General features: G+C 50.0%; 1 protein-coding gene across 1 annotated transcript; it reads right to left on the reverse strand.

Annotated features, from left to right (window-relative positions):
- Positions 1-642: 642 nt before the first annotated feature.
- Pla2g4d (phospholipase A2 group IVD) lies at positions 643-22,684 on the reverse strand. The gene is made up of 20 exons (XM_052181464.1): positions 22,613-22,684; positions 17,448-17,520; positions 17,136-17,272; positions 15,207-15,338; positions 14,583-14,623; positions 14,175-14,217; positions 12,748-12,811; positions 12,386-12,522; positions 11,323-11,433; positions 11,157-11,194; positions 10,844-10,979; positions 10,459-10,595; positions 8,741-8,963; positions 4,503-4,620; positions 4,091-4,228; positions 3,768-3,869; positions 3,446-3,640; positions 2,959-3,125; positions 2,237-2,423; positions 643-869 (listed from the first exon to the last, which is right to left on the reverse strand). Exons 1-20 carry the CDS (start codon positions 22,682-22,684, stop codon positions 643-645), a joined length of 2,478 nt encoding a protein of 825 aa, XP_052037424.1.
- Between the last annotated feature and the right edge of the window lie 1,461 nt (positions 22,685-24,145).

Raw genomic sequence — 24,145 nt, forward strand, 5'->3', positions numbered from 1 at the left:
AAACCTCTCAACAAACTAGGACCAGAATGGAACGTTTTCAATCTGACAAAACCCAAAACCACTTAAGACTGAACAAAACGGTAGGAAGCCTTGATGCTTTCCTTCCATACCAGGGATGAAAACAAGGTTGGCCGCCCTTGCCATGTCCACTGAGCACGAGGTCCAGGGTTCCAGTCAGGGCAATTCAGTCAGAAAGAGAAATAAAATGCATTCGAATCAGAAAGGAGGAAGGAAGACCGTCTCTATTATAGATCGCAAGATCCATAACTGAACACCCTGGAGAGTACACCAGAAAGTATTTAAGCTGGAAAGTTGAAGATTGCAGGATTCAAGCTCAAACTACAAAAACAAGCAAGATTTCCACTAGCAATGAATAGCCTGCTGTGGTTCAGTGTCACAGGAGCTTTTCAACTCCTCTCAGACCAGCTGGAAACACAGTGGAGAATGGAGGGTGGGGTACAGCCCTCTGGGCAGCGAGGCAGCAAGGCAGCGAGGCGGTTTCCGTGGAAGCCCAGGACTTGGAGAGCTGGGAGCTCCAGCCATAGGCACGTTGTCTGTGCCTAGCTGCAGGCTGAGTTAAGCCCTTGAAAGTTGGAGGGTCGTAGTGTGGTCTTCAGAGGTCCTGAGAGCCCCTGAGAAGCCTCACGTCTTTACTCCCAATGTCCTGGTCTCTGAAGCCCTCCGTTTCAGAACTGTCTTCAGGGCCTGCAGGATAGTGCCCTGGTTGTTCTGAACATTGTAGTCAGAGAGCTGAAGCAACCGGTCGAAATCTTCATTCTTGTAGGTCATGTTGAACATGAAGTAGGGGGAGGCAACCCCTGTGAGATCCACCTGACCGGCCTTGAGCTCATCAGGGCTGCGTCGGACACCTGCCAAGGGCAAGAGGAGGGTCAGGAGCAGGGCCTAGAGGCTTTCATCGGTGAGCAAGACTGTCGCTCAGCCAGGCCCTGAGGAAGCTGAGCCCCATGGGAGGGGTCCTTGCTCTGCCCGGCAGCCAGAAATACAAATGTGGGTAATAAGAAACCGTTTTGAGGTAAGAGGAGTTGGGTCACCCCTACAACACACCCCATAGTTCAGACAGCTCATGTGACTGCTCCATGGCTTCTTAGAGAGTTAGAAACTGAGAATGAGGACCACTGAGATTAACAAATGGATTCTTAAAGTCCCTGGTGGGAACAAAGAGGGGATTTTCTTTAGAATTCTAAGGCCTGACATCTGGCTACTCAGGATTGTAAGTCCAAGGTTTGGTCTACAGACTGAGATCACAGACAGCCTGGGCACTTAAAACACGGGCTGGGGATGTAGCTACTGAGCTCTTGCTAGTATGTGGAAGAAGTTAGATTTAATACTCAGTACAAGAAAGAAAGGGGGGAGAGAGGGGGGGAGGGAGGAAGGAAGGAAGGAAGGAAGGAAGGAAGGAAGGAAGGAAGGAAGAGAAAGGAAGGAAAGAAAGAAGGAGAAAATGGGACCCGGAAAGATGACTGAGCAGTGGTCTTCTTGAAGACCTGGGTTTCATCCCAGCATCCACATGGTAGCTCACAACCATCTTTAACTTCAGTTGTGAGGGGTCTGATGCTCCTTTTTGGCCTCTTTGGTCCCCAGGGCATGCAAGTGATGCACAGACATACATGCAGACAAAACACCCATATTTCAAAAAGAAAAAGAAAGGAAAAGAAAAGAAGAAAAACTAGGGCCCATTTGGGCTCCATGTGTGATAGTACATGAAAGTAATCCCAGCATTCAGGAAACTGAGGCAGGAGGATTGCTATGAAGTTGAGGCCACAGAGTACCATGGTGACTGGAGCTCCAGATAGACTTTATATCAAAACAACCAAAAACAGGGTAAGTCTGGAAGAGTCAGAATTATGACATCAACTAGAAAAGTGGGGGAAACTCACAAAGGCAGGCATTAGATTCCCCCGCCCAAAGTAGACAGAATTCTTCCAAGCTGGTGGAAAAGGGGATGGGAAGGGATGTGAGGAGGGCTGGGATTCGGAGGTCAGTTGAGGAAAGGCCCAGTCCCTGAGAAGGGGTTCCAGGCCACAGAGGGCATAAAACAGAGGGGTCACTACACAGTTCCAGGACAGTGACAAGTACAAAGACAGGAGGGCTTAGCAAAGGTGAACCTCTGCGACCCAGGCCAGGGAGGCGTGGCCAGGGAGCCCAGAGACCAACCCAAAACCTTTCCTGGAGCTGCTCCGCCCACCAGGGAACAGGAAGGGAATGGTAGCCTCACCAGGGGCTGAGTAGTCTCTGAAGGAGTCATTGACCAATGGGAAGTGCAGGAGAACGGGTGCTTCTGGGCAGGTGGGGTCTGAGAAAAGGTAACATTCCCGGGGCTGGCGGTGGTCCTCAGGACTGGGCTCCACACGGGGGAAGGGCAAGCCCCGAGCTCTGCAGTATTTCTCAGATTGCTGCAGCCCCTAGGAGAGCAGAGAGTGGCCCAGAGGGAGCTGTGTCATCTCAGACTCACTGTAGGTCTGTTCCAATTCCCACTTGCTCCCTCAGCGTCGAGACAACAGCCTGGCCCTGCGCTGGCCCAAACTGAGGCCTCCCAGTAGTTAGAAGTTATAGGTGGGAATGAAGACCCAGCAGCCTCCCCTCACCCCCTGCTGTGGTTGAATCTTAGCCCTGAAGAGCTTCAGCAGGGGACCTGGACATGCATGCTGGCACCACCGCCACCCAGGCTTCCTAGGGAAAGTTGGGCGTTGGCTGTGGAGGTGCTTGGGATCTCTTGACAGCTCTGTCCAGCTGTTGTATCCCAGAGGTTCCCATTCAGCTGTCTTGGGATCTCAGAGCTCAGCCACCATCACTGGCCTTCCCAGTGGAAGACCCTGAAGTAACCTGTGTGTTGCAGCTCCTCCCTTCGTCATGGGAAGGGTGAGGCAGAGGGCCTGTTGCTCATCCATGGAGGTGAGCCTGGCCAGGCAAAGGGGTTCCCACACAGTGGCTAGGCACCTTAAAGGGCAAGGATTGGTTGTAGTTGAAGGAGATTATGAGGTCCACTTGGCGACCTGGGCGGAACAGGGAGGGACAGCTGCTGTTCATGAAGCAGCCAGCATCAATTAGGCAGAGCTGAGGGGCCTGTGGCGTCAGCTGATTCGGGGTGTCATCTAGGTTGCAATCTGATAGAAAAGGCAATGCTGGTTAGAAGCAGCCACCTTTCCATAGGTAACCCCAACACTCCCCTGATCCCGTTCCCCTCCACGTCTCCTTATGTCTGATGTCACTCTCTGAATTCAGCCCTTCCTCCTAAGCCCACAATGGGATCTCCAGACCACAGCCCAGAAGTACATACATATGATCTCCTCACAAGGTACATACATATGATCTCCTCACAAGGTACATACATATGATCTCCTCACAAGCCACTGCCAGCTGTCAGCCACAGCTCCACCCCAAGCAGGAACCCGGCCTTGTGGGGACACGTGGCCATGGTCCTTACCTGCCCAGGTGGAGAAGTCTCTGTGGTTACAGTAGTCCCGGTGCAGCTGGAGGCCGTGGAGGAAGTTGGCAGTACGCTGGTGGAATGGCCTGCCAGTCAGGAAGCCCTTAAATGCCTGAGCCAGAGCTGTTCCAGGCTGCAGCCATGGGGCCTCCACACTGGAAGAGGTTCCTGCTGAGGCTGAGAACTCCTCCTCTGCATCAAAAGTAACAGACATTGCTTGTATGAGGAGCCCAAAAATGCCTGCTCCTGCCCTCTTCCACCAGCCTCCAAAGGGGAATGGCCTCCGCCCAGGCTCCCCACTTCAACACCCCTCTTCTACCTGAGTTCTGGACATCCATAGGGAAATCGTTTGCATCTTTCCCAGAGGTGAAGTCATACCAGATATCCATCAAGTTCACAGAGAAAAGGTTGCTCCAGATACCTGAAGGCCAAATTCCCAAGAGGAGCCAGCCCTTAGGTCCCTGGACCCTGTCTTTCCCACACAGGCACCAAATGATCCCCATTCATCGGTACCAACGGAAAATGGGCGCAGGGAAAGAGCGGTTTCTGCAATGGCTCTTCTCCACTGCCCACCTCTCTCTCACCCTGGGACTCTGCCCGGGTCTGAGCTACAGGAGTCCTGCCCAGGAAGACAGGGCTTACCTTCCAGAAAGCAAATCTGGGACTCGGGAAGCCTCTTCATCAGCCGTCCCATGAGGAACTCAGAGCCAAAGAGCTCAGAAGGGACAAAGCCTCCATATTTCAGGAACCCCACTTCATAGGGGGAGAACTCCACCCATTCTAATGGGATGGAAAAGAGAGGCAGGGACTCACAGGTCTGTTGTGGGCCAGAGGCACTGCCCCTGCCTGGCAGGCCTTTGGCTTCCCCTTTATCTGCTACCAAGCCTGCAGATATGAGGAAAGCAGACTCCTGGATGACCATCCACTTACCCCTGTCCACAGGCACAGACAACCCCACACCCAAGGATAGGTGCTCTCGGGCTCTGTGATACTGGATTCTCTAGGGTATGGAGGAGTTGGAGTTTGTTAGAGGATGGGATGGGCAGGACTTTACCCTTGAAGTGGAGGGTGTCCAGATGGTTCTCTTTGACATTGAGGCTCAGGTAGAGAGGCAAAGGGTTCTGACCGCGCTCCAGTGCAGCTTTCTGTCCTGACAGCTTCTGATCTGTCACCTAGGGTTGGAAGCATGAGGACATGAGTGTCTTGGAAACAGTAACTCTAACAGGTCCAGGGCAGAGTAGGGTAGGAACATAAGCGTGCAGTGAGGAGGCTGCAGCTCTGCTGAGTTATGGGAGGCTATGAGTGGGTGTGTAGCCAGCTCTGAGCAGCTCCATATGTAGTCTACCATATCTCCTCCCATATCCTCTTCACAGATATCACACAGAAACACACACATGCACACACAGACACATGCACAGACACACACATACACACACAGACACATGCACAGACACACACATACACACACAGACACACGCACAGACACACATAGACACATGAACAGACACATGCACAGACACATACACACATACATAGACACACACACAGAGACACAGAGACACACACACAGAGACACAGAGACACACACACACACACACACATTTCCAGGAAGCATACAGCATTTTTTTTGCCCACATTCTGCCAACGGGTACACTGCCCTTTTCAGGTTCACTTTAATGCAGTTCAGGCCTCAGCTTCTTCCAAAAGCTTTCCTGGCATCCTTGCTCCACCCAATAAAATATTAAGGAAAAAATGTTGAGGACTGAAAATGTAACTTAATTGATAAAACGGTTCACCAAAAATTTGCAAGACTCTGGTTTTGAGCCTTCACACTGCATAAAACAGGCATGATAGCACATGTCTGTAATCCAAGTACTTGAGGGATAGCAGCAGGAGGATTAAGAGTTCAAGGCCAGCCCCAGCTACATAGCCAGTTGGATGCCAGCCTGGGTCAAATGAGACTCTGTCTCAAAAAAATTACTATAAATCATATACATAAACTCATGCTGATGCCATTATTAGAGGATCAAGTGCTAATTAAATAATAGTTTTGTTTATAACTGGGATCAAGCTGTTATTTTAACACCTCATAAAACATACTGTCATAAACTTCTCCCTCTAGGTTAATTAGCTGTTGCCCCCAGACAGAAAAGTCAGTTAGTAAAAGGACAAGACATTCTAAACTGAATGTGAATTTAAACAGTAGATCTAAGGGCTACACAGGACACAGAAATACAATAAAAACATTTCAAGTAATTACATTGGTCTGACAAATTCAATGCCGTTTCCATTAGAATCCTGATGTTAATACTGAAACATGACTAACTGATTCTGTAATGAGGAGCAGAAGGCCAAGAACTGCCAGAATAAGTTGAAAGAAGAATTGAAGTAGATGCTCATTGGTCAGCAGAATTAATATTATTAAACTAAGCCTTCTTCCCCCACCCCCCTCCTGAGACAAGGTTTCTCTGTGTAGTCCTGGCTGTCCTGGAACTCACTCTGTAGACCAGGCTGGCCTCCAAACACAGAAATCCGCCTGCCTCTGCCTCCTGAGTGCTGGGATTAAAGGTGTGCACCACCACTGCCCGGCCAAAACTAAGCCTTCTAAACACAACAGGACCAATGCACATAAGCACTCACAGATACTGGAGGCATGCATAGGGGCTGCATAGATCTCCACCGGGCGGCCCCAGTGCCGAGAGGAGATGTGGACAAGCTCTCTCCAAAGATCCAAAGACAGCCTCTTGTACACAAAATAGTTTTCTCCAACAGGGTCTCAGTGGATGGAGATACGATCCATTCTTAAGGGCAAGCCCCACACCCAGCAGCCGATGGCTAACAAAAAAACCCTAACTCAATGGCATCCTTAGAGATTCATAAAGCTTTGTCAGGGCATCTTTTTAACCTTTCAGACTATTCATGTATGTGTTATAGCTCTGGGTTTGTGTTTTTATGGAATTCCTGTGTCTGTGCACATGTGGGGGTCTCTGTGGGTTTTTCATGTGGTTTTTCTTTGGTTCTTTTCCTTCTGTTTGTTCTATCCAGATTTGTCTGCTTTCATTTTATCTTCTTGTATGATCATTCTTTAGTTGCCTGTATGTTTTGTAATGAAAGAGAAAAAAAGGGTATGGATCTGGATGGAAGGGCAGGATCTAGAAGCCAAGGGAGGGAAAATCAGAATGACATTTATTTTCAATAAAATAAAAATAGAAAAAAATAGAATGACTATTTTGCTGAAAGCGATCTACAGCAGATTCAGTACAATCCCCCTTTAAATTCCAATGACATTCTTCAAAGAACTCAAGGGTGGATCCCAAAATTCACATGGAAGCACACAGAAAAATCTCAACTAGCCAGGGCAACTGTGATCAAAAGAGCCACACTGGAGACATTATAATACCTGATCTCAAATTATGCTGTAGAGCCATAGCAACAAAACAGAGGCAGCATGACACAGGCACAGAAGCAGACATGAGGAATAGAAGACCCAGAAATACTACACACTCAGCTGCAGTCTTCTGACTTTTGACAAAAATACATTGGAGAAAAGATGGCCTCATCAACAACAGTGCTGGGGAAACTGCATTCACATGTAGAAGCATTCTACATTCACATGTAGAAGCATTCGACATTCACAAGTAGAAACATTCTACATTCACATGTAGAAGCATTCGACATTCACATGTAGAAGCATTCTACATTCACATGTAGAAGCATTCTACATTCACATGTAGAAGGATTCTACAGTCACATGTAGAAGGATTCTATATTCACATGTAGAAGCATTCTATATCTACATGTAGAAGCATTCTATTCCACATGTAGAAGGATTCTATATTCACATATAGAAGCATTCTATATTCACATGTAGGAGCAGTGTATAGTCACATGTAGAAGCATCCTATATTCACATGTAAAAGTATTCTGTTCACATGTAGAAGGATTCTATAGTCACATGTAGAAGAATTCTAAATCCACATGTAATAGAATTCTATATTCACATGTAGAAATAGTCTATATTCACATGTAGAAGCATTCTATATTCACATGTAGAAGCATTCTATATTTGCATGTAGAAGCATTCTATAGTCACATGTAGAAGCATTCTATAGTCGCATGTAGAAGCATTCTATAGTCACATGTAGAAGCATTCTATAGTCACATGTAGAAGCATTCTATAGTCACATGTAGAAGCATTCTATAGTCACATGTAGAGCAATGAAACCAGTTCCCTATGTCTCACTCTGAATTCAAAATGGACCAAAAACCTTAACTTTGAAATTGGTACAGGAAAACACTCCAGTATCCCAGGAAACAATAGCAAGAATCAGAGCCTAATAAATTAGCTTCTGCGTAGCAAAGGAACAGTCATCAGAGTGAAGACAGTCTACGGAACAGGGCGAAATGTCTCTGTTAGCGACTCACCTGTCAGGGGATTAACATATGGAATACACGAAGAGCTCAAAAGCCTAAATACTCCAAACCCCAGACTCTAATCAAATTCCCAGTGAAGCACAGACGTCCCACATGTGATTCAGCATCCTTAGGCATACAGGAGATGCAAGTCAGAGCTACACCAAGACGCCATCTTACCCAAGGCTCTCTGAGTGCTTATTATCAAGCAATAAACATCCAATAGATGCTGGTAAGGATTTGAGGGAAAAGAAACAACACACTGCTTCCGGGAATGTAAATTAGAGCAGTCACTATGGAAGTAAGTATTGAGGTTAAAAAAAAACAAAAACCCTACCTAAAATCAGTACTACTTTGCCTCAACCACTTCTGGAGATCTGCCCAAAGGCCTCTAAGTCATCACACCACTGCAACACCATATTTACTGCTACAGTGTTATTGCCAAGTTATGGAATCAGCCAAGGCTTCCACCATCAGATGAATGGGTACAGGAAATACAACATATGCACAGTGGAGTGTGCTGCAGCCATGGAGAATAAAGCACATGCATTTAGAATTGAAGGACTTAGAAAGAAAGCATCCACCAGGCAGTGGTAGCGCAAGCCTTTAATCCCAGCACTTGGGAGGCAGAGGCAGGTGGATTTCTGAAAGCATCCTGGCACTGGACAGACACTGACCCTCATGTTCTGTGTGTGTTTGTGACAGCGTCTCCTGTGCACCAGGCCTCCCTACATTGGCTGTGCAGTCTCTGCTGGCCTTGAATCCCTCTCCCCCAATTTCCCAGGTGCTGAGACCCAATGCAGTCTCTCGGAGCCCCTTCCATCCTCAATAGATGCGCTTGAAGACACAGCCTTGCCTGCTGCTGAGACGGCAGCATACCTGCCCGTGCAGCTTGGTCTCCAGCACCAGGCCCCACAGGTCTGCTACGGTGATGGTGTAGCCCTGCTCCTCCCGAAGCCTCAGTGTCTGGCGGTAGCTTGCCAAGTGATCGGGGAGGAATTTCTTCAGCAGGCTTTTAGCCACATGCTCCCTGGCATGACTGATGGGTCCCTCGAGGTCCCTCTGTGACCACTCTGGGTCCCGGTACAGGTGGGCCATTGTCCTAGGGGAACAAGGGGATGAAAACTGAAACCCAGTCCCACCCTGTGTCTAATCCCTAACGGAGGGATGTTGAGGTCCTCGATGCCAAGATAGTTCATCTGGAGACGGATCCTGGGACTTCCTTCTAGTCCTGGTCTGCATCTGGGTCTGGGCATGCGTATTTCATACCAGGACGGGTATGAAATAGGCCTTATCTAGGTGTGTTGTGGTTTAGGCTTTGCTCACTGGGCTGAGGCTCAACCTATATCTCTTACATGCCTGCAGGTGCTGCAGTAATCAGGTACTTCCAACCCAAATATAATTTAGAATTTCTTGGTAGCTACATTAGGAAATCAGCAGAAAAACAGTAAAAAAAATGCTTTAATAACTTAGGTTGTTGAATTCAGTAACAACAGCCAACTGTGGGCCTATAAAGGGAACCTTCCTATCTTCTCTCCTCTGAGGGAGCATCCACTCTGCCCCATCGACCCCTTCTCCTCAGAGCTGCCCCTGTGCTGCCCTCTGCCTGTCTACGGCATTAAGAACCTGTCTACTGCATCTCACCCCAAAAGAACAGGGTCCCCCTCGGTGCCCTTGAACTCCAAACCTGAAAAACGTGCAGCCACGTGTGGCTGATGGCTTTTATACTGGACAGCACCAGGCTCCACTCCTACCTTTACGGGCCTGTCCTGAAGTTATTTGAGGCTGTACTTGTCAATCGCTATCACTTAAACTTCCACTCCTACTTTAGTAGGAGTCATGTGTCAATGAGATTCAGACGAGTGAATCTGTAATGTGAAATAGTCCATGTGCATGCTCGGGGGTGGGGCCGGAAAGTGGACATTGCTATCTTTGTATAAAGAACATTCTCCCTCTCTCTCTCTCTCTTTTTCTCTCTCCCTCTCTCCCCCTCTCTCCTTTATTGTTTAGACAAGATCTCACTTGGAACTCATGGCAATCCCCCTACCTCAGGCTTTAACATACTAGGATTACAGGCATGGCCGCCATGCCCAGCTGAGTATGAATCTTTTGACCTCATTTTCTTCACCTGTGCTATATAAGCAAGAAGGAAAACTTCCCTCAGAAGGTGGTGTGAGCCCTAAGCAGCAACTGTGGGGCCAGCTGGAGGGCCTGATGTGTGTCACCCGTAGGCCACTGCCTCCCGCCAACCTATGAGCATGTCTCTTATCACATACATTTTGGAGATAAACTGAGACTCATGGAAATTGCTCCAGGTCAACAAAGCCTGTAAATGGGGTTGCCAACAGCAAATCCAGCCCTTTCTGGGCCTTCGCTCTTCCAGCTCCGTAGTACCTAGGAAAACTTCTCTGACCTCACCATGCTCCTGGTAGGACTCTTGGTTATGGTTGTTTCTTCCTGTTGAGAGAGCTGCGTGGCTCCCTTAATATCATATTGCTCTCTCCACATGGGACCTCCATACAAAGGGCCCTCTCATGTGCTCTGCTCCTGCTTTGGGCTCTAATCGTCTCTGCTGTTCCAGTCCCTATGACCCATACCATGTAGAGCCTGAGATGCCACTGAAGTAGGTCACACAGTCCAGGAGGCCCAGCTTCTGAAGTGCCAGTAGGTGTCCATAGAGTGAGATCATAGCCCGCATACCTCCTCCCTCAGCGTTGATACCAACCACAGGGACCTGCACCACATAGAGATGCAGACAAGATGGGGATGAGCTGCCCTCTGCCCCCTCAAGCCTGCTCCCTGACTCCAGGCGAGGGACCTTGCAGTCATGGCTGACTGAGGGTCAACCCTCAGCCCAGAACAGAACCGCCAAAGAGAGCAGGAAGCCCACCACCCCAACAGTCCAACTGCATTCTTTGAAGGCTGAGAGAGCACAGCCCAGCCCAGAATGTCTATATCCACATCCCTGCTGTACCCCCAAACCTCATCTTCTTTCAAGTCTTCATCCAGTTGCAGAGCCTGTTTCAGGGCTGCAGCAACCACCCTCTTCCTCCTGCCTAGGAAGGCCTGCTCCTCGGGACAGAGCCCATAGCTCAGCCGCACAGACAGCTCCTTGGGGCTGGAATGGTGCAGGGTCTGGGAGTTAGGAGAAAACTGCATGGCTCACCCAAGGGGTGACCGTAGAGCTTCTGAAAACACCCCGTTGTACCCCTGAAACACCCTATGCATAGCACCCCCACTCCTCCCCGGACCCCATGCTCCTTTCCTTTGTTCCCACAGATCCGTTGCCTCTTACCAACAGCCTGTCTTAAGCTGCAGCTTCCCTTCTGGAGCCTGAAATTAAAGCAAGAGACTCTGAAATATCCTAGACCCTGAGGGAGGGAGCCGTGGGTACCCCTGGGGTGTGTGAACACCTCCATTCCTTTCCTGTCTGCACTTCCCCTTCATGTGAGGCCACTTACCTCCATAGCAGGAATGTCTACAGTCACCTCCTTCCCTGCAGCCAGTGACTTCAGAGGTACACTGAAAGGTGTCACTGAGGTATCTGCGTTCCAGCCACTGTTTCTGGGGCTCTGAAGGGAAACGTCCAGCCATGTATTCATCCATTTATTCATTCATTTATTCATTCCTTCATTCCTTCCTTCCTTCCTTCCTTCCTTCATTCATTCATTCAACAAATTCTGAGTGTCTAGACTGCAAGCAGGACAGCCTGTCCCTGATAACAATAAACTAATTATAACAATTACAGATAGTGATGGCCGAGGCTGCTTGCCTTTGCAAGACACTGCAAATCTCACTAAATCACATGTGTCAGTTCCTCAAGAAATGGGTCATGGCTGGGAGTGGTGGCACATACCTCTAGCCCCAGCACTTGGGAGGCAGAGACAGATGGATGTCTGGGTTTGAGGCCAGCCTGATCTACAGAGCCAGTTCCAAAGCAGTCATGCTACGTGAGACCCCGTCTAAAAATAGTTTTCAAAGAAAAGAAATGGGTAATGAACTGATGCCAGTAATGTGGTGTCGGCACATCATAGTGTGATGGGGCAGAATGCTGGAAACATGGGAAGTATGGGGGTCTATCTGAGATGAGGGGCATCATGGAGGCCATCTCTGAAGAGGTGTTGTTTGAGTTAAGATGGGGAGGAGGAGAGCAGGAGGCCGAAGAGGATGAGGAGGTATTGGAGGCAGCCAGAAGACCTGGAAAGTACTTGACATGTTTGAGAAGCAAAAGGAGGAAAGCATGGAGGGAGCTTCAAGAAACAGAAATGAAAGGGTAGAGGGGAGGAGGCCAGGCTGGGCACCAACAGAGGTGGAGGCGGCCAGGCTGCCTGCGCGGGCACCGACAGGTTTTATCTTAGCAACACTAAGTCTTCTGATGGAGGCGCCGGCACAGAACCGAAAGACTGACACTGTAATCGCCCTCAGCCCCTGCTGAGGTTCCACGGGTGCGAGAGGCCTGGCCTCCGTAGGAAAAGGGCGTGGAGCTAGCTGAGGGTGGTGGGCGAGGGGGGAGCAGAGACTCACCCTCAGGCACCCACTCAGCTCCGTGTCATGGCTCCTCATGTAGTGGAAGCTGAAGGTAAAAGCCGTGTCCGGGAAAAACGTCTGAGTGTCCTCATACGACCCCCTCAGCATAAGCTGCAGCTCTAGTTTGTCCTGACCTAGGGAGGAGACGGACCGGATGAGAAGGAAGGAGCAAAGGAGCCTTCAACGCCATCTCGGACCTGGGCTACTAGCCCTAGAGCCTGTTCGTAAGAGGAGGAGGCGGAGGCTGGACCACAGTAAGCGGGATTCTAACGAGAGCCTTTCCAGCCTGCTTGCATGTCATAGCCCCGTGGGGCAGACAGGGTTCTGCCGCTCCGATGGCACTCTTGTCCAGTTCTCACCTGCTGCCACGGTGGTGTTCCCCGCTCTGTCCAAGGAGACATCCAGGTGTGACAGTTCTCGGGCCTGGGGCAGGCGACATCATGGACAAAGAATTTCACCATGGTAAGATGGTAAGACGAGGTCCCCTCTACCTCAACCCTGAGGCCCACTGAGCCTCCAACCACCACACACACAAGAAGTGGGGTTCAGGATGGGACTAGACAGAAACCCTTTCACATGTCTCTGACCTGTTGCAAACCGCTAAGCCTGTTGTTGTCTTTTTTTTTTTTTTTTTGGAAGACAATGATTTTTATTTGAAGAATAAGTATGATATTAATGGCCTGTTGTTGTCTTATGTGGAGCATCCAAGACAGTCTGCCCCCCATCCCTCCCCCCTCCCCCCCCCAATCCCTGCTCTTAGCGTTACTCAACTTCTGGAAGCTCTAAAAGCCCCTGGCTCTCAGGCTCAGGTCTCTCTCTCAAGCATGTGGGGACCTCAGGCCCACAGGCAGGAGGTGACAGGAGCATTCAGCTCCATAGTGACCTGACATCTCTCCATTATCCTCAGCTCCACTGACTTGCTTTCAGCACTGTCCGTGTGAACTCTGTGGCTGAGGCTGCTTCAGCCAGCCCTTCCAACAGAACAACTGGATCTAACCACCCAGCGCTCGTCCCCACAACTCAGAGAGGGCACAACTCCAGAGGTGATAATCCACTGTTTTATCTTTGACATGAGGTCTCAATATGTAGTAGCCCTGGCGGAACTGAAACTCTCTGTGTAGACCAGGGCAGCCTCTTGTCTCTGCCTCTCAGGCGCTGGGATTACAGTCAGGTGCCAGGCTACCCTATGAATTCCTTTTAAAGGTAAACTAATCATCCGACTGGCATGTTGCAAGCCCTGAGAGTGAGTGCCCCTGAGGGCTGTAATCCAGGGGTCAGCTCCAGGTTTTATTCACCTGACACAGGTTAAGGAACCCCCCCCCTCCACCGCCCCTCCACATCCAATAGGCATCTTTCCATGCAACGCTCGCCACCTTGTGGCCATTACTGCCCACTGCGGTTTCATAAGATCTCAAGGAGGTGCTTGCAAATTCTACTAGAAACTCCTTCCAAAACTCAGTGACCTCAATATTAATAAATGACACTGGGCCTGTCATGTAGGACTTCACTGTGCTCATTACACATGACTAAACATGCGCACAAAACACCTGAGTTTTCTCACCAGTCCTCCAGTTGGAAGCCAGGACCGGCTCAGCATGGTCATGAGACCTCAGCTCTGGAGCCCTCTAAGCCCCACAGCTTCAGGTGACCACTGGTTGGGAGTCTAGGGTAGTTTTAGCACAAAATCCTACCCCTGTCTTGTCCCTTCTCCTCTACACCCCAGAATCCAGACTCCAATTTCCTCCCCAACCCCCGAATCTTCCTTGAGTCACAGGAAGGTCGTTACCACAAGAACATTGTTGGTGATGAGGTTTTCTGGAGGGTCCCACCTGAGAAAATCAAAACATCCATTCTGAACTCACAAAATCAGAAGTGTTCTGTATTGACACCACCACCACCACCACCACCACCACCACCACCACCACTCATATTCCTACCCACAGGGCCTCTCCTTGGGTGATGTAGGATTAAGAGAGACGCTGCTGTGTCTGGCAAGGTGAAATGAGTGCACATACCAGGGGAAATGCCACCCATCCTCCCCCTGGCTCCCAAGAGGAGCCCCAGGCCTCCCAGGCAGATGGAGAGATGAAGGAAGGCGGTTAACAGACCAACAAGGACTCCGGTCAGGAGGGGGCCAGTTCTCGGAGTAGAGCTTGTGTCCCCGGCCCCTCCCCGGCTCTTCATCCTCACTCACGTTCTCTCCATCAGGAACTCCACGTCTAACTCTTCTGGTCCCTGTAATCAATGAGGGTAGGCAAGTCACAAGCATTGTACAGTCGACACCAATCTCTTAAGAGCATTATCCCGCCGTCTCTAGCAGTCTCTGAGGAAGGTGTGCTATTCAGACTATTTGAGGAATTAGAGGTCTAGGGGAAGATAAGCTAATTATTAAAGTACTGGAAGCTAGGACTGCAGATTACATATCTTCCTCCCTTCTGGTTCCCCAAACCCTGCTGGGACTGAAGGCAAAAGACAAGGAGCTCTGCTAAAGGTGAGGAGGCTCCTGGGCCCCATAATTCTACCCTCCCCTCCCCAAGCCTGCAGCAGGAAACAGAACCAGACCTTGGTGGGGCAGGCCTGGAATCCCTTGAGCAAGAGTGATGAGTCCACACTGCCCCCTCGTGGTTGCACTGAGCAGTGTTTCAAGGGCTATCCTTAAGGTGACTAAGGCTCTGGCTTGGGATAATGCTGTCTGCAATAGCAGCTAGACCAATCCCTTTCCTGTTAAATGGAAACAAGCTCTTGTCCCATGAGTGACTATAGCCTGGCAGCTGGGAAACATTGAGCAATTTCCTTAGCCTGGAGCCTTCTTACCCACCTGAGGATTCAGCCTGAAGGTTTTCTGGAGCAGTTGTCCAGGAAGGATTTCTGAGACATCATAAGAAATCTTGAAGCAGATGTCATCTTTCGTAATTAAGTCTTCATCATAGACAGTCAGTTCTAGAATATTCTAAGGACCAGGAACATAACATAGCATCTTTTCATTGCAGCATTAGCCCACATGCGCATGTAAAACAAGTGTAAGGAAATCCAGTAAAGTTGCTAGTTTCCCCTCCTGTGTTTTTAGAACAATTTATTGAGTATGTCTGTGTGAGGGCGTTGGATCCACTGGAACAGGAGCTACAGACAGGTGTGAGCTGCCACGTAGGTGCTGGGGATTGAACCCTGGTCTTCTGGAAGAGCACTCTTAACCCCCGAGGCATCTCTCCAGCCCTCCCCTCATTGTTTTTAATTATAAATTTTTATTTAATAGTCATACAAGAATATAAGGTATTTGGATCTAATCTACCCTTACCCCCACTCCTCCCTTCCAATTCAGCTTTACCCTCCGCAACCCCTCCCTCCTTCATGCCTTCTCCCTCCTCCCCCTCCCCCCCTCTCTCTGGCTTATTACATAGAATCTACTTAATGCCGCCTGTATGTGTGTAAGTGTGGGACCATCTACTGGATGGTAGCCTCTCAGAGCCCAAATCCCCGAAGAAAATCAACTCTTCTTTCCCCAGTAGCCATCCACTGCCAATAGTTCCTCAGACAGAGGGTGGGGCTTCATGAGCCCCTCCTCCATGCAGACACAAGTTTTGTTTGACCAAGAATCAAGGAAGACTGGGGCTTCAGGCCTGTACACTAGCCCTTGGGAGGTCGCCAAAAGAGGACCACACATCTGAGGCTGGTCTAAATCACATGGTGATTGTCTGTCTCAAACATGTATGTATGTGTGTATGTATGTATGTACGTACGTATGTATCTTGAAAAATTTTCTTCCTAGGCTGGGCATGGTGGATCATGCCTGCAATCTAGCAGTCAGGAGGCAAAGACAGGAGGATTGCTGTAAGTTCAAGATCAAGCCTGGCTGCATAGTGAGAGCTAAGCCATCTAAACCTTTGTAAAAAAAAAAAAAAAAAAAAAGAGTGTATCTCAAAAACAATAATGTTCTACACCCACACTCCAAGAAAAGCAAGCTGGGTGTGGTTGCACATTCCAAATCCAACCAATCTGGAAGCAGAGTCAGGTAGATCTCTGTGAGTTTGAGACCAGCCTGGTCTCCATAGAGAGGTCTAGGCCAGCCAGAACTACATAGTAAGACTTTGTCTGGGAAAAAAGAAAAGATGGAAAGAAAAGCAATGTTTTAAAATGTCTCCTGGGGCAGGCAAGATGGTTGAGAGTTTAAAGGCACCTGCTGGCAAGCCTGGCAAACATCCACCCAGCAGGCCCCACACGGTGGAAGGAGTGAACGGGCTCCCAAGAGCTGTCCTCTGACCTCTACATGTGTGCTGTGGTACATGCGGGCACACATACATACACAGAATAAATAAACAAATGTAGTTTAAATATGGAAAAAGTTTTCAACTGCTCTGCTTGGCTGGTTCCCTAACACACCCAAAAGTCAAGTGCCAGGTACCATGCGATACTTTTCTATGCAATTTCCCCTTCAGCCCTACAGCAGCCCCATTCAAAAGGAGCGCTTTCTATCCACAGATCAGAGATGGGCTCGGGGAGAAGCAGCAGCTTGCCAGCAGGTGCCACAGCCCACAGCCAGGGCACAGTGAGCCACAGCCAAGGAGTGGCAGGACCTCGGTCTTTCCTTTATACATCCTCTTGCTCATAGCACAGACACCCTCCTCCCCTGAGTTCTGGAGTACTGAAGCAATCCTACTTGATCCCAAGGTCCCCGTGTGGAGGGGAGGGAGATGGAGTGTTCTACAAGTGAATGGCTATTGCTACCCCCACACCCCCACGGGACCTTTACCTTGACCTGACTCTGGATGAGGAAACTGAAGGTCTCATTCCACACAGGATGACTGCAGTTGGTGACTGTTTGGGTCCTGAATTTCATTCCAGATGCTGTTGGCAGCCGCAGAGTCACATATGGATCCGCCTTACTCACTGACAGAGTCAAGGGAACCAGGCATCAGAAGACAGTGAATTCCACACAGCCTTTCCAGGGATTTTGGCCATGTTCCTTTGACATCCCCAGTGTCCCCCGAGAGCAGCTAAGCACCACCCCAAAGAGCATTTGGTCCTTTCCCTTGGGATCCTGTCCCCACCCATAGTCACTCACACAGGTCAGCCCTGGGCAGACTCCGAGCCTCCAGGACCTTCACAGTAAGCTGGCAGAAGACAGAGGCCTCCTCCTGCAAAGAGACCCCAAGCCCTCAGTTCTCAGCAGACTCTCAAACCTGGGGATGCTGCACTGCCCAGGTCCCTGACCACACACATCCATCAATCCAGAGCATGGGGATGCTGCCAGGATGCCAGGCCTTTGGAGGAACACTTCTAGAGGCCCAGTAGCCTTGGGGTTATGATTCTGGCCTTTGGCAGCCATGGAATAGCAGATCAGCTGGGCAAGTATCCCTCTGAGGGACAGAATCTCAAGCACAGCAGACAAAGCAAGGAGAGAACACCTCACTGGTCAGGTGGAGATGGTCACATCTAGACCTCCCGGAGAAGTCTGTCCTTGTTGATAGAGTCCACTCTCATCCCTTTGTGCCTTTCCCATGTCTCATGGAGGGCTGAGCCAAGGAACCCAGTGGGCCATGGTGCCTGCAAGTTCTAAAGCGTGTCTTGTGCATGCCTATCCTGAGCCAAGCAGCCACCATCTTGGGGAGTTTGGCTTTGCAAAAAGCATTCTCTGTATGCAACTCTGCTTTAATGACGTGTGGCCTCAGGGAGAGGCTGGAGTCCATCTAGGCAGAGGAGAGACTAAGGAAGGGCCGTCCCTCTGTGCGGCTATGAGAAAGCCATTATCCACGCTGGATTAAAGATTTCCTGATGTCTTAGGGGGAGGAGCACCCATCCTCCTACAGAGAAGCCTTTACCTCTCCTCTGATTGTGCTTCAGTGAGGTTTTTGGGGAGCCTGAGAAAAAAGGTGGATGATATTATGTCTTCCCCTGGCAAGGAATTTTATCATTAGGGATTGTGGTTCAGTCATTGGTAATACATTGGCCATGGATTAGGCAACTCGGGGAAGATCAACACCAGCTTAGTGACTGATGGGTGAAAGGCCCTGTGTACTCAGATGCTTGTGAGGCACCTGAGACCTCAGATGAGCCCAGGAGAAAGCAAGCAGTGTAGCCGAGAGCAGTCAGAGGGCAGCAATGCTCAGCTGGCTGAGTCCTAACAGAGCAGGGCACTAGGGAAGTAGCTGATTTCACCTCAGCTGAAATCCTAGCACTCCTGGGACCCAGGGGACCCCGTGGCTGCCCAGGAGGACCCCCCCACACCTTCTATTTGGGTTTGGTTGCCCAGCTTTTTTAGGTAGCTTACATAGACAGGTCCCATGATCTAAGGTTATGCACATGGGCCTGGCAGGATTCTGGGCTGATTCCAAAGGTCATTGGCTTTGTAGCCTCTTGATAAAGTGCATGCCAAGAGGACACTATCTGCAGTGTGTGGTTCTAGCAGCAAGAGTCCACACAGTGAGGACCCTCAGAACGGGTGTGTAGGAAGGGCATTATATGCATAGGCAATGTGTAGTACCAGCTCCTAGTTAGGAGGGGACCACAGATGGCAGAACCCCCAACGCACCCCTCTCATGGAGGCACAGACGTAATAACCCTGGAGACACATGACCAAGTAGCCCTGAGGAGAATCCATTGAAATGCCTCAAGATAAGAAAACCCCAGACAGGGGCTTCTGTCACTCAGGCTCCAACCACACCGACACTGAATAAGAAAGAGCTCTTGGGACCGTCTCCTCCCAGCCCTCTGCTCTCACCCAAGCAGCCAGAGCTGCGTGGCCAACAGTGGGCACTGCAAGCAGGGACACAGAGGTATTGTGAAACCTAAGATGGCTTCCTGTTGTGCCTCTCTCATGGCTCCACAGCCTGCGGGGTCAGAGGTCCTTGTACCCACTGAGCTGACCTGGGTTTGCACAGGTGCTTCCTACTAGAGTCTGAGGGAACCCAGTGTGCTTCTCTCCATAGAAAGCTGTAAAGGATGACGAACCAAAGCAGAATGGCTTGGGAGGTGGCCTGTCCCAGCATCTGCCCCTCTGTGGCTCTACACTGAATTATTCTGTCATTTTATTCACACACACACACACACACACACACACACACACACACACACACATACACGAGAGAGAGAGAGAGAGAGAGAGAGAGAGAGAGAGAGAGAGAAAGAGAGAGAGAATTAATTTTAGCAATCCCAGCAATATTTCAATCCCATAGTCCTTAAACTAAAGGACTTGTCAGGAACTTAGTCAATTTTTAGGCCCCTGGCTCCAACTCCTCCCCACCCAGGTCCTCACTGCCTGGCACACAGATGCTGCCTGTGTTGATGCTGGTCTATGAAAGATGTGGAGTGTCGATGCCCCACTCTGAGAAAGAGGACCAGCACAAGCGGCAGGCCTGGCTAACCTGCCTCTCTGGCTAGGCTAAGAGCCCACAGCTGATGAACTTTAGAAGGGCCTGGGGGATGGTTCAGTTGGTAAAGTGCCTGCTGTCAAACACGAGTACCCAAGTTCGGATCCCCAGGCCCCACATAACAGCCAGGCATGGAGTCTCTAACCCCAGCACATGGAGGAGGTAGAAATAGGTAGAGCCCAGCAGTCCATTGGCCAGCCAGTCTAGTAAAATCGATGAGCCCCAGGCTCAATCAGAGACCCTGAGATGGAACGTGATTAAAGAAGATATCCAGTGTTGACCTCTGACCACCATAAACACATGCACATTTGTGCACACACATATAATACACACACACACACACACACACACAACTACATAAATTATTAGCACTGACCATTTGTCCCTGTAGGCACTGGGACCATCTCAGCCTCAGAAAGCCCTCATAATTTGTTGAGTTATTTTGTCTAAGAACTTTGCTAAGACAGAGTAGTCACGGCACTGTAACCATAATCCCAAGTGCTCTTTACCAGAGACTGAAGGCAGACTCGAGAGACAGGCTTTATACTTTTGCTCCCGCCTGCTGTTTGCTGTATGACCCTGGGACAGTCACTAAACTCCATGTTCTTATCTGGAATGAAATAACAGCAGTATTACTTGCATAGAGTGTTCTCATGGATGGGGTGGGGCTAAAATATAGAAGAATTCTTCAGAAAAATGTTGGCCTTTTCCCCCTGGAACTTCAAAAAACAAACAGACCTTCTGGGGATGCAGCTTAGCGGTAAACCCTGGCTTAGCTTGCTCAGGACCATCAGTGCCTGGGAGTGGGGGAGGTTTCCAGATAATTGCTCCCATTACTATTGATAAAGTGCCTCTGTCAGCCTAGCTACTACCTAAGCTGGTCATAGTCTCATCGGTGACCCCTTACAACCTCGCCACCAATACTCAAATTTCTTCCATTTTTATAATGTAGGAACTAAGACTCAGAAAGATTATCATGTCCAGAGCCAAGAGTCAGATGTCAAGAGCAGATCTCAACCACCCTATACCAATCTACCTACCTTGCGTCTTCATAAAAATACTGCATAGTCCCACTGCCCTTGAGATACATACTAGAATCCCTTCATTTGCTTTTGACCAATATGGTTACCGAGCCACCACATTAGCGGCATGACTCTTTCCTAGGGTATGAGGCATGGTTTTCACTGACCAAAGATGTTCCCATATGAAATGGCATCTCCATCACAGACTGGCCTCAGATGCTTCTGGCCTCATTATCTAGATCCGGAGACGTTCTCCTGTCGAGGGCCTCAGCCTTTCTCTCTCCACCCATACAGGGATGGTATACCCTCCATGACCCCCTACCTGTGGAGAGGCACAGGGCCCACATTTTGCCAGGAAGCTTTGAGAAAGGCTCAGTGCTGGTCCCTACCCATGACAGGTGTGGGCCAAGGGAGATGGGAGCCCTCTAAAGTGGGGTACACAATATCACGATCATGATCTCTGGTCTTTGGCAGACTGAGAGGATGAATCCCTCCCCACTCCCCCCGTGATAGGACCCTGGGAGAAACTTGGGAAGGCAAGGTGGATACTACAGCCAGAGATCCCTGCCCTCTGTGAGTCAGGCTGAGCTGTAACGTCTACATAGAAGCTCCCACATAACCAGTCTGATACCCAGCCAGCTCTGCCCATCATTCTCCTGCCACCAGGAAAAGCTCCGGTCCCCAGGCAGCAGCAAAGAAGGCCAAGGCGCAGCTGCTGAAGCCACTTTACAAGTTTTGAGGGCAGGACTATTAGTCAGTCATATCAATCAAAATCTCCCAATCCTGGAAACCCCAGTTGGGAGCAAAGTGCTTCTGGATACGGGGCAGAGACACAGGCTCCCATTTGCTTAATCCAGGGTCTGGATCCAGAACAGGCGAGAGGAGAAAGAGGCCTCTCCCCTCCCAGGGAAAGCAGCTGAAACTTAGGGTATTCCATGAACCATTATGGGATGCGGAGCTCCTGAGAGGATGGAACAATAGCGCTAGGACTGGCCACCCCTCCACTACCCTGTCCCAACAAGATATTGTCGTTGATGGCTGACCCGGATATGGGTTCTCTCAAACTCAGACTAGCACAACAAATCTTGCCTCCCAGGGGGAGCGTCCTCTCCACCTCGCCCAAGCGTCCAGCCTGCGGTGCCCGCATGCTCTCCAAGACTGGTGTTCTGTAGCTGAGTGCCTCTCATAGCTTAGGTTTGGTCTCAGAACCCCAGTGAGAAACCTACCAGGGTCTGCAAATGAAACAAAAGGTGGTTCTCGGAGAGCCACCTTGGAAACTTAGTGCCTCCTGAGGACACTTACTGGGACACTTCGGGGCAGCAGAGGAGCGTTTCCTGTCGGCCTTGGTCCCTAGTACAGGACAAGAACCCTGGGCTGAGCAGTGAACAGTCTGTGGGATCCTTGGCCTGGGTGCAGCTCTGGAACTCTTGGAGCCAGAAAATGATTGGCATGAGGATTTGAGACACTGAGACCCACAGGGCTCCAGCTGCTTCCAAGAAGTCCTCTGGCCTATGGTGGTAGATAGTGCGCTATATGGGTCTGGTCGGTCTCTTCAGGGAGGAGCAGTCACTGTTCTCTGGTGTGGGGCAGAGGGAGCATCCCTGAGGGAACAGCCTTTAGGATGCTCCTGCCTGCTCATCAAGGGGGTGAGCAGAAGCCCTGCTGACTAGACTCATGGTCCTCTTCTAAGGCCGCTGCCTACCCCTACCCACTCCATACTCCCGACCTGCCTTTCCCTCAGCCACACAGACTCAGCCCACCCTCCTTTCAGCCTCAGCAGATTTGCTGGCCCCAGGCTCTCCCTGACTGTTGGCCACTGGCTTGACGCACACTGTTACCTGGTGAGGATGGCCAGGTCGACTCTCGGGTGACCGGGTCTCCATGCCAACTCTTCTATCTCCACTCCACATCCAGCTCCTGCCAAGATGCTAGCTCCCTGGCTGGATGCAGAGTCTGGCTGTGGCTCTGCCCATCTTGGAGGAATTGTGGTTCTATAAACAGGTGACTCCACCCCCAGGTCACTGACACACAGCACTTCTAGTCTTCCTCAGAAGGCTGGATTAACAAGCAGCTACAGAAACCCCTGGCAAAGCACCAGGCCTCCTGGGTGGAGCATCTTTCCTAGAACTGAAGTCTCAGGAAAGACTAGGAAAGACAGACAGTGGCAGAGGCAGGTCCCTGAGGCAGAAGGTGATGAAGAGGAAACCCTTGTAGGTCAACACCATCTGAGTCAGGCCGGCCAGCCCTGGGAGAGAAGCACAGGGTTCCTCATTTGTACCCCTTAGTGCTTGGGAAGCTGGAGTTTAGGCTCTGAGGTGAAAGGCAACCAAGGCGGGATCTGGGCGCCATTCACAGCCCTCACCTCCACTCCTGCTCACCCTCTGCTTCAGCAGATCCTAGGAGGAGAGGGGGCATAGGGGCTGGCTGGCCTCTCTTCCTCCCTCCCTCCTTCCCCCTTCCATCCTTCCATTCTTCTTTCCCTCCTTCCACCCTCCCTCCCCTCCTTCCTTCTGCCATCCTTCCTTTCTTCCTTTCATTCTTCTTTCTATGCTTCCTTCTTTCCTTCCCTCCCTCCCTCCCATCCTTCCTTGATGTAGATGTGTGTGTGGTGTGCATGCGTGTGTTTATGCATGAGTGCAGGCACAGGTGTGTGCACATACATGTGGAAGCCCAAGATTAATGTCAGGTCTTTTGATTATTCCCACTTTATTCACTGAACACAGTATTCCTAAGAATTATTTTTATTTATGTGTGTGTGTTCTTGTTTGCTGTGGATATGTAGGGAACCATGTGTCTCAGAAGCCCTGGCGTTGGACTTACAGGGTAGTTGTGAGCTGTCTGATATGAGGTGCCAGGACCCACACTCTGGTCCTCTGAAAGATGAGCATATGATGCCTGAGCCATCTCTTCTGCCATGAACACAGATTTTTATGTGGGTGTTGGGGACCCAAACTTTGGTCCTACGCTTGCTCCACAAATGTCTTATCCACTGAACTGTCTCTCCAAGGGGGTTTCTAGCAGAAGCAAACGACAGACTGCATAGTCAGAAAACCCTTAGGTCATAAACACTATAGAAGAAAGCTTCAGAAAGTCACCTGTTTGCTTGGTGTGTGTGTAGCACTAGTGCTCCCCTAAAATGACCCGACCTGCAGCTCATTGAAGAATAAAGGGTTAGCAGATGGCTTGGCAGGCAGAGGCTCTTACCACCAAGCCCGACGACTTGAATTTGATAACTGGAACTCACCTGGTAGAAGAAGTGAATCGATACCTGAAACCGAATTAATTTTAGCTCATTAAAAACGCAACTGGCTAGAGGGATGGTTCAGTGGTTAAGAGCACTGGCTGTTCTTCAACAGGTCCTGAGTTTAATT

The sequence above is a fragment of the Apodemus sylvaticus genome, chromosome 5 (assembly GCF_947179515.1).
Source record: "Apodemus sylvaticus chromosome 5, mApoSyl1.1, whole genome shotgun sequence".
NCBI lineage: Eukaryota > Metazoa > Chordata > Mammalia > Rodentia > Muridae > Apodemus > Apodemus sylvaticus.

Coding starts and splice junctions, on each gene's coding strand:
- Pla2g4d (XM_052181464.1), bottom strand. CDS start 22,684: ATGTGGAGTGGAGATAGAAGAGTTGGCATGGAGACCCGGTCACCCGAG. Junction 4,621..8,740: donor AGACCAAGCTGCACGGGCAG/GTATGCTGCCGT, acceptor TTCCAACCCTAG/GTGACAGATCAGAAGCTGTC. Junction 2,424..2,958: donor ACCAATCCTTGCCCTTTAAG/GTGCCTAGCCAC, acceptor CTGCTCTCCTAG/GGGCTGCAGCAATCTGAGAA.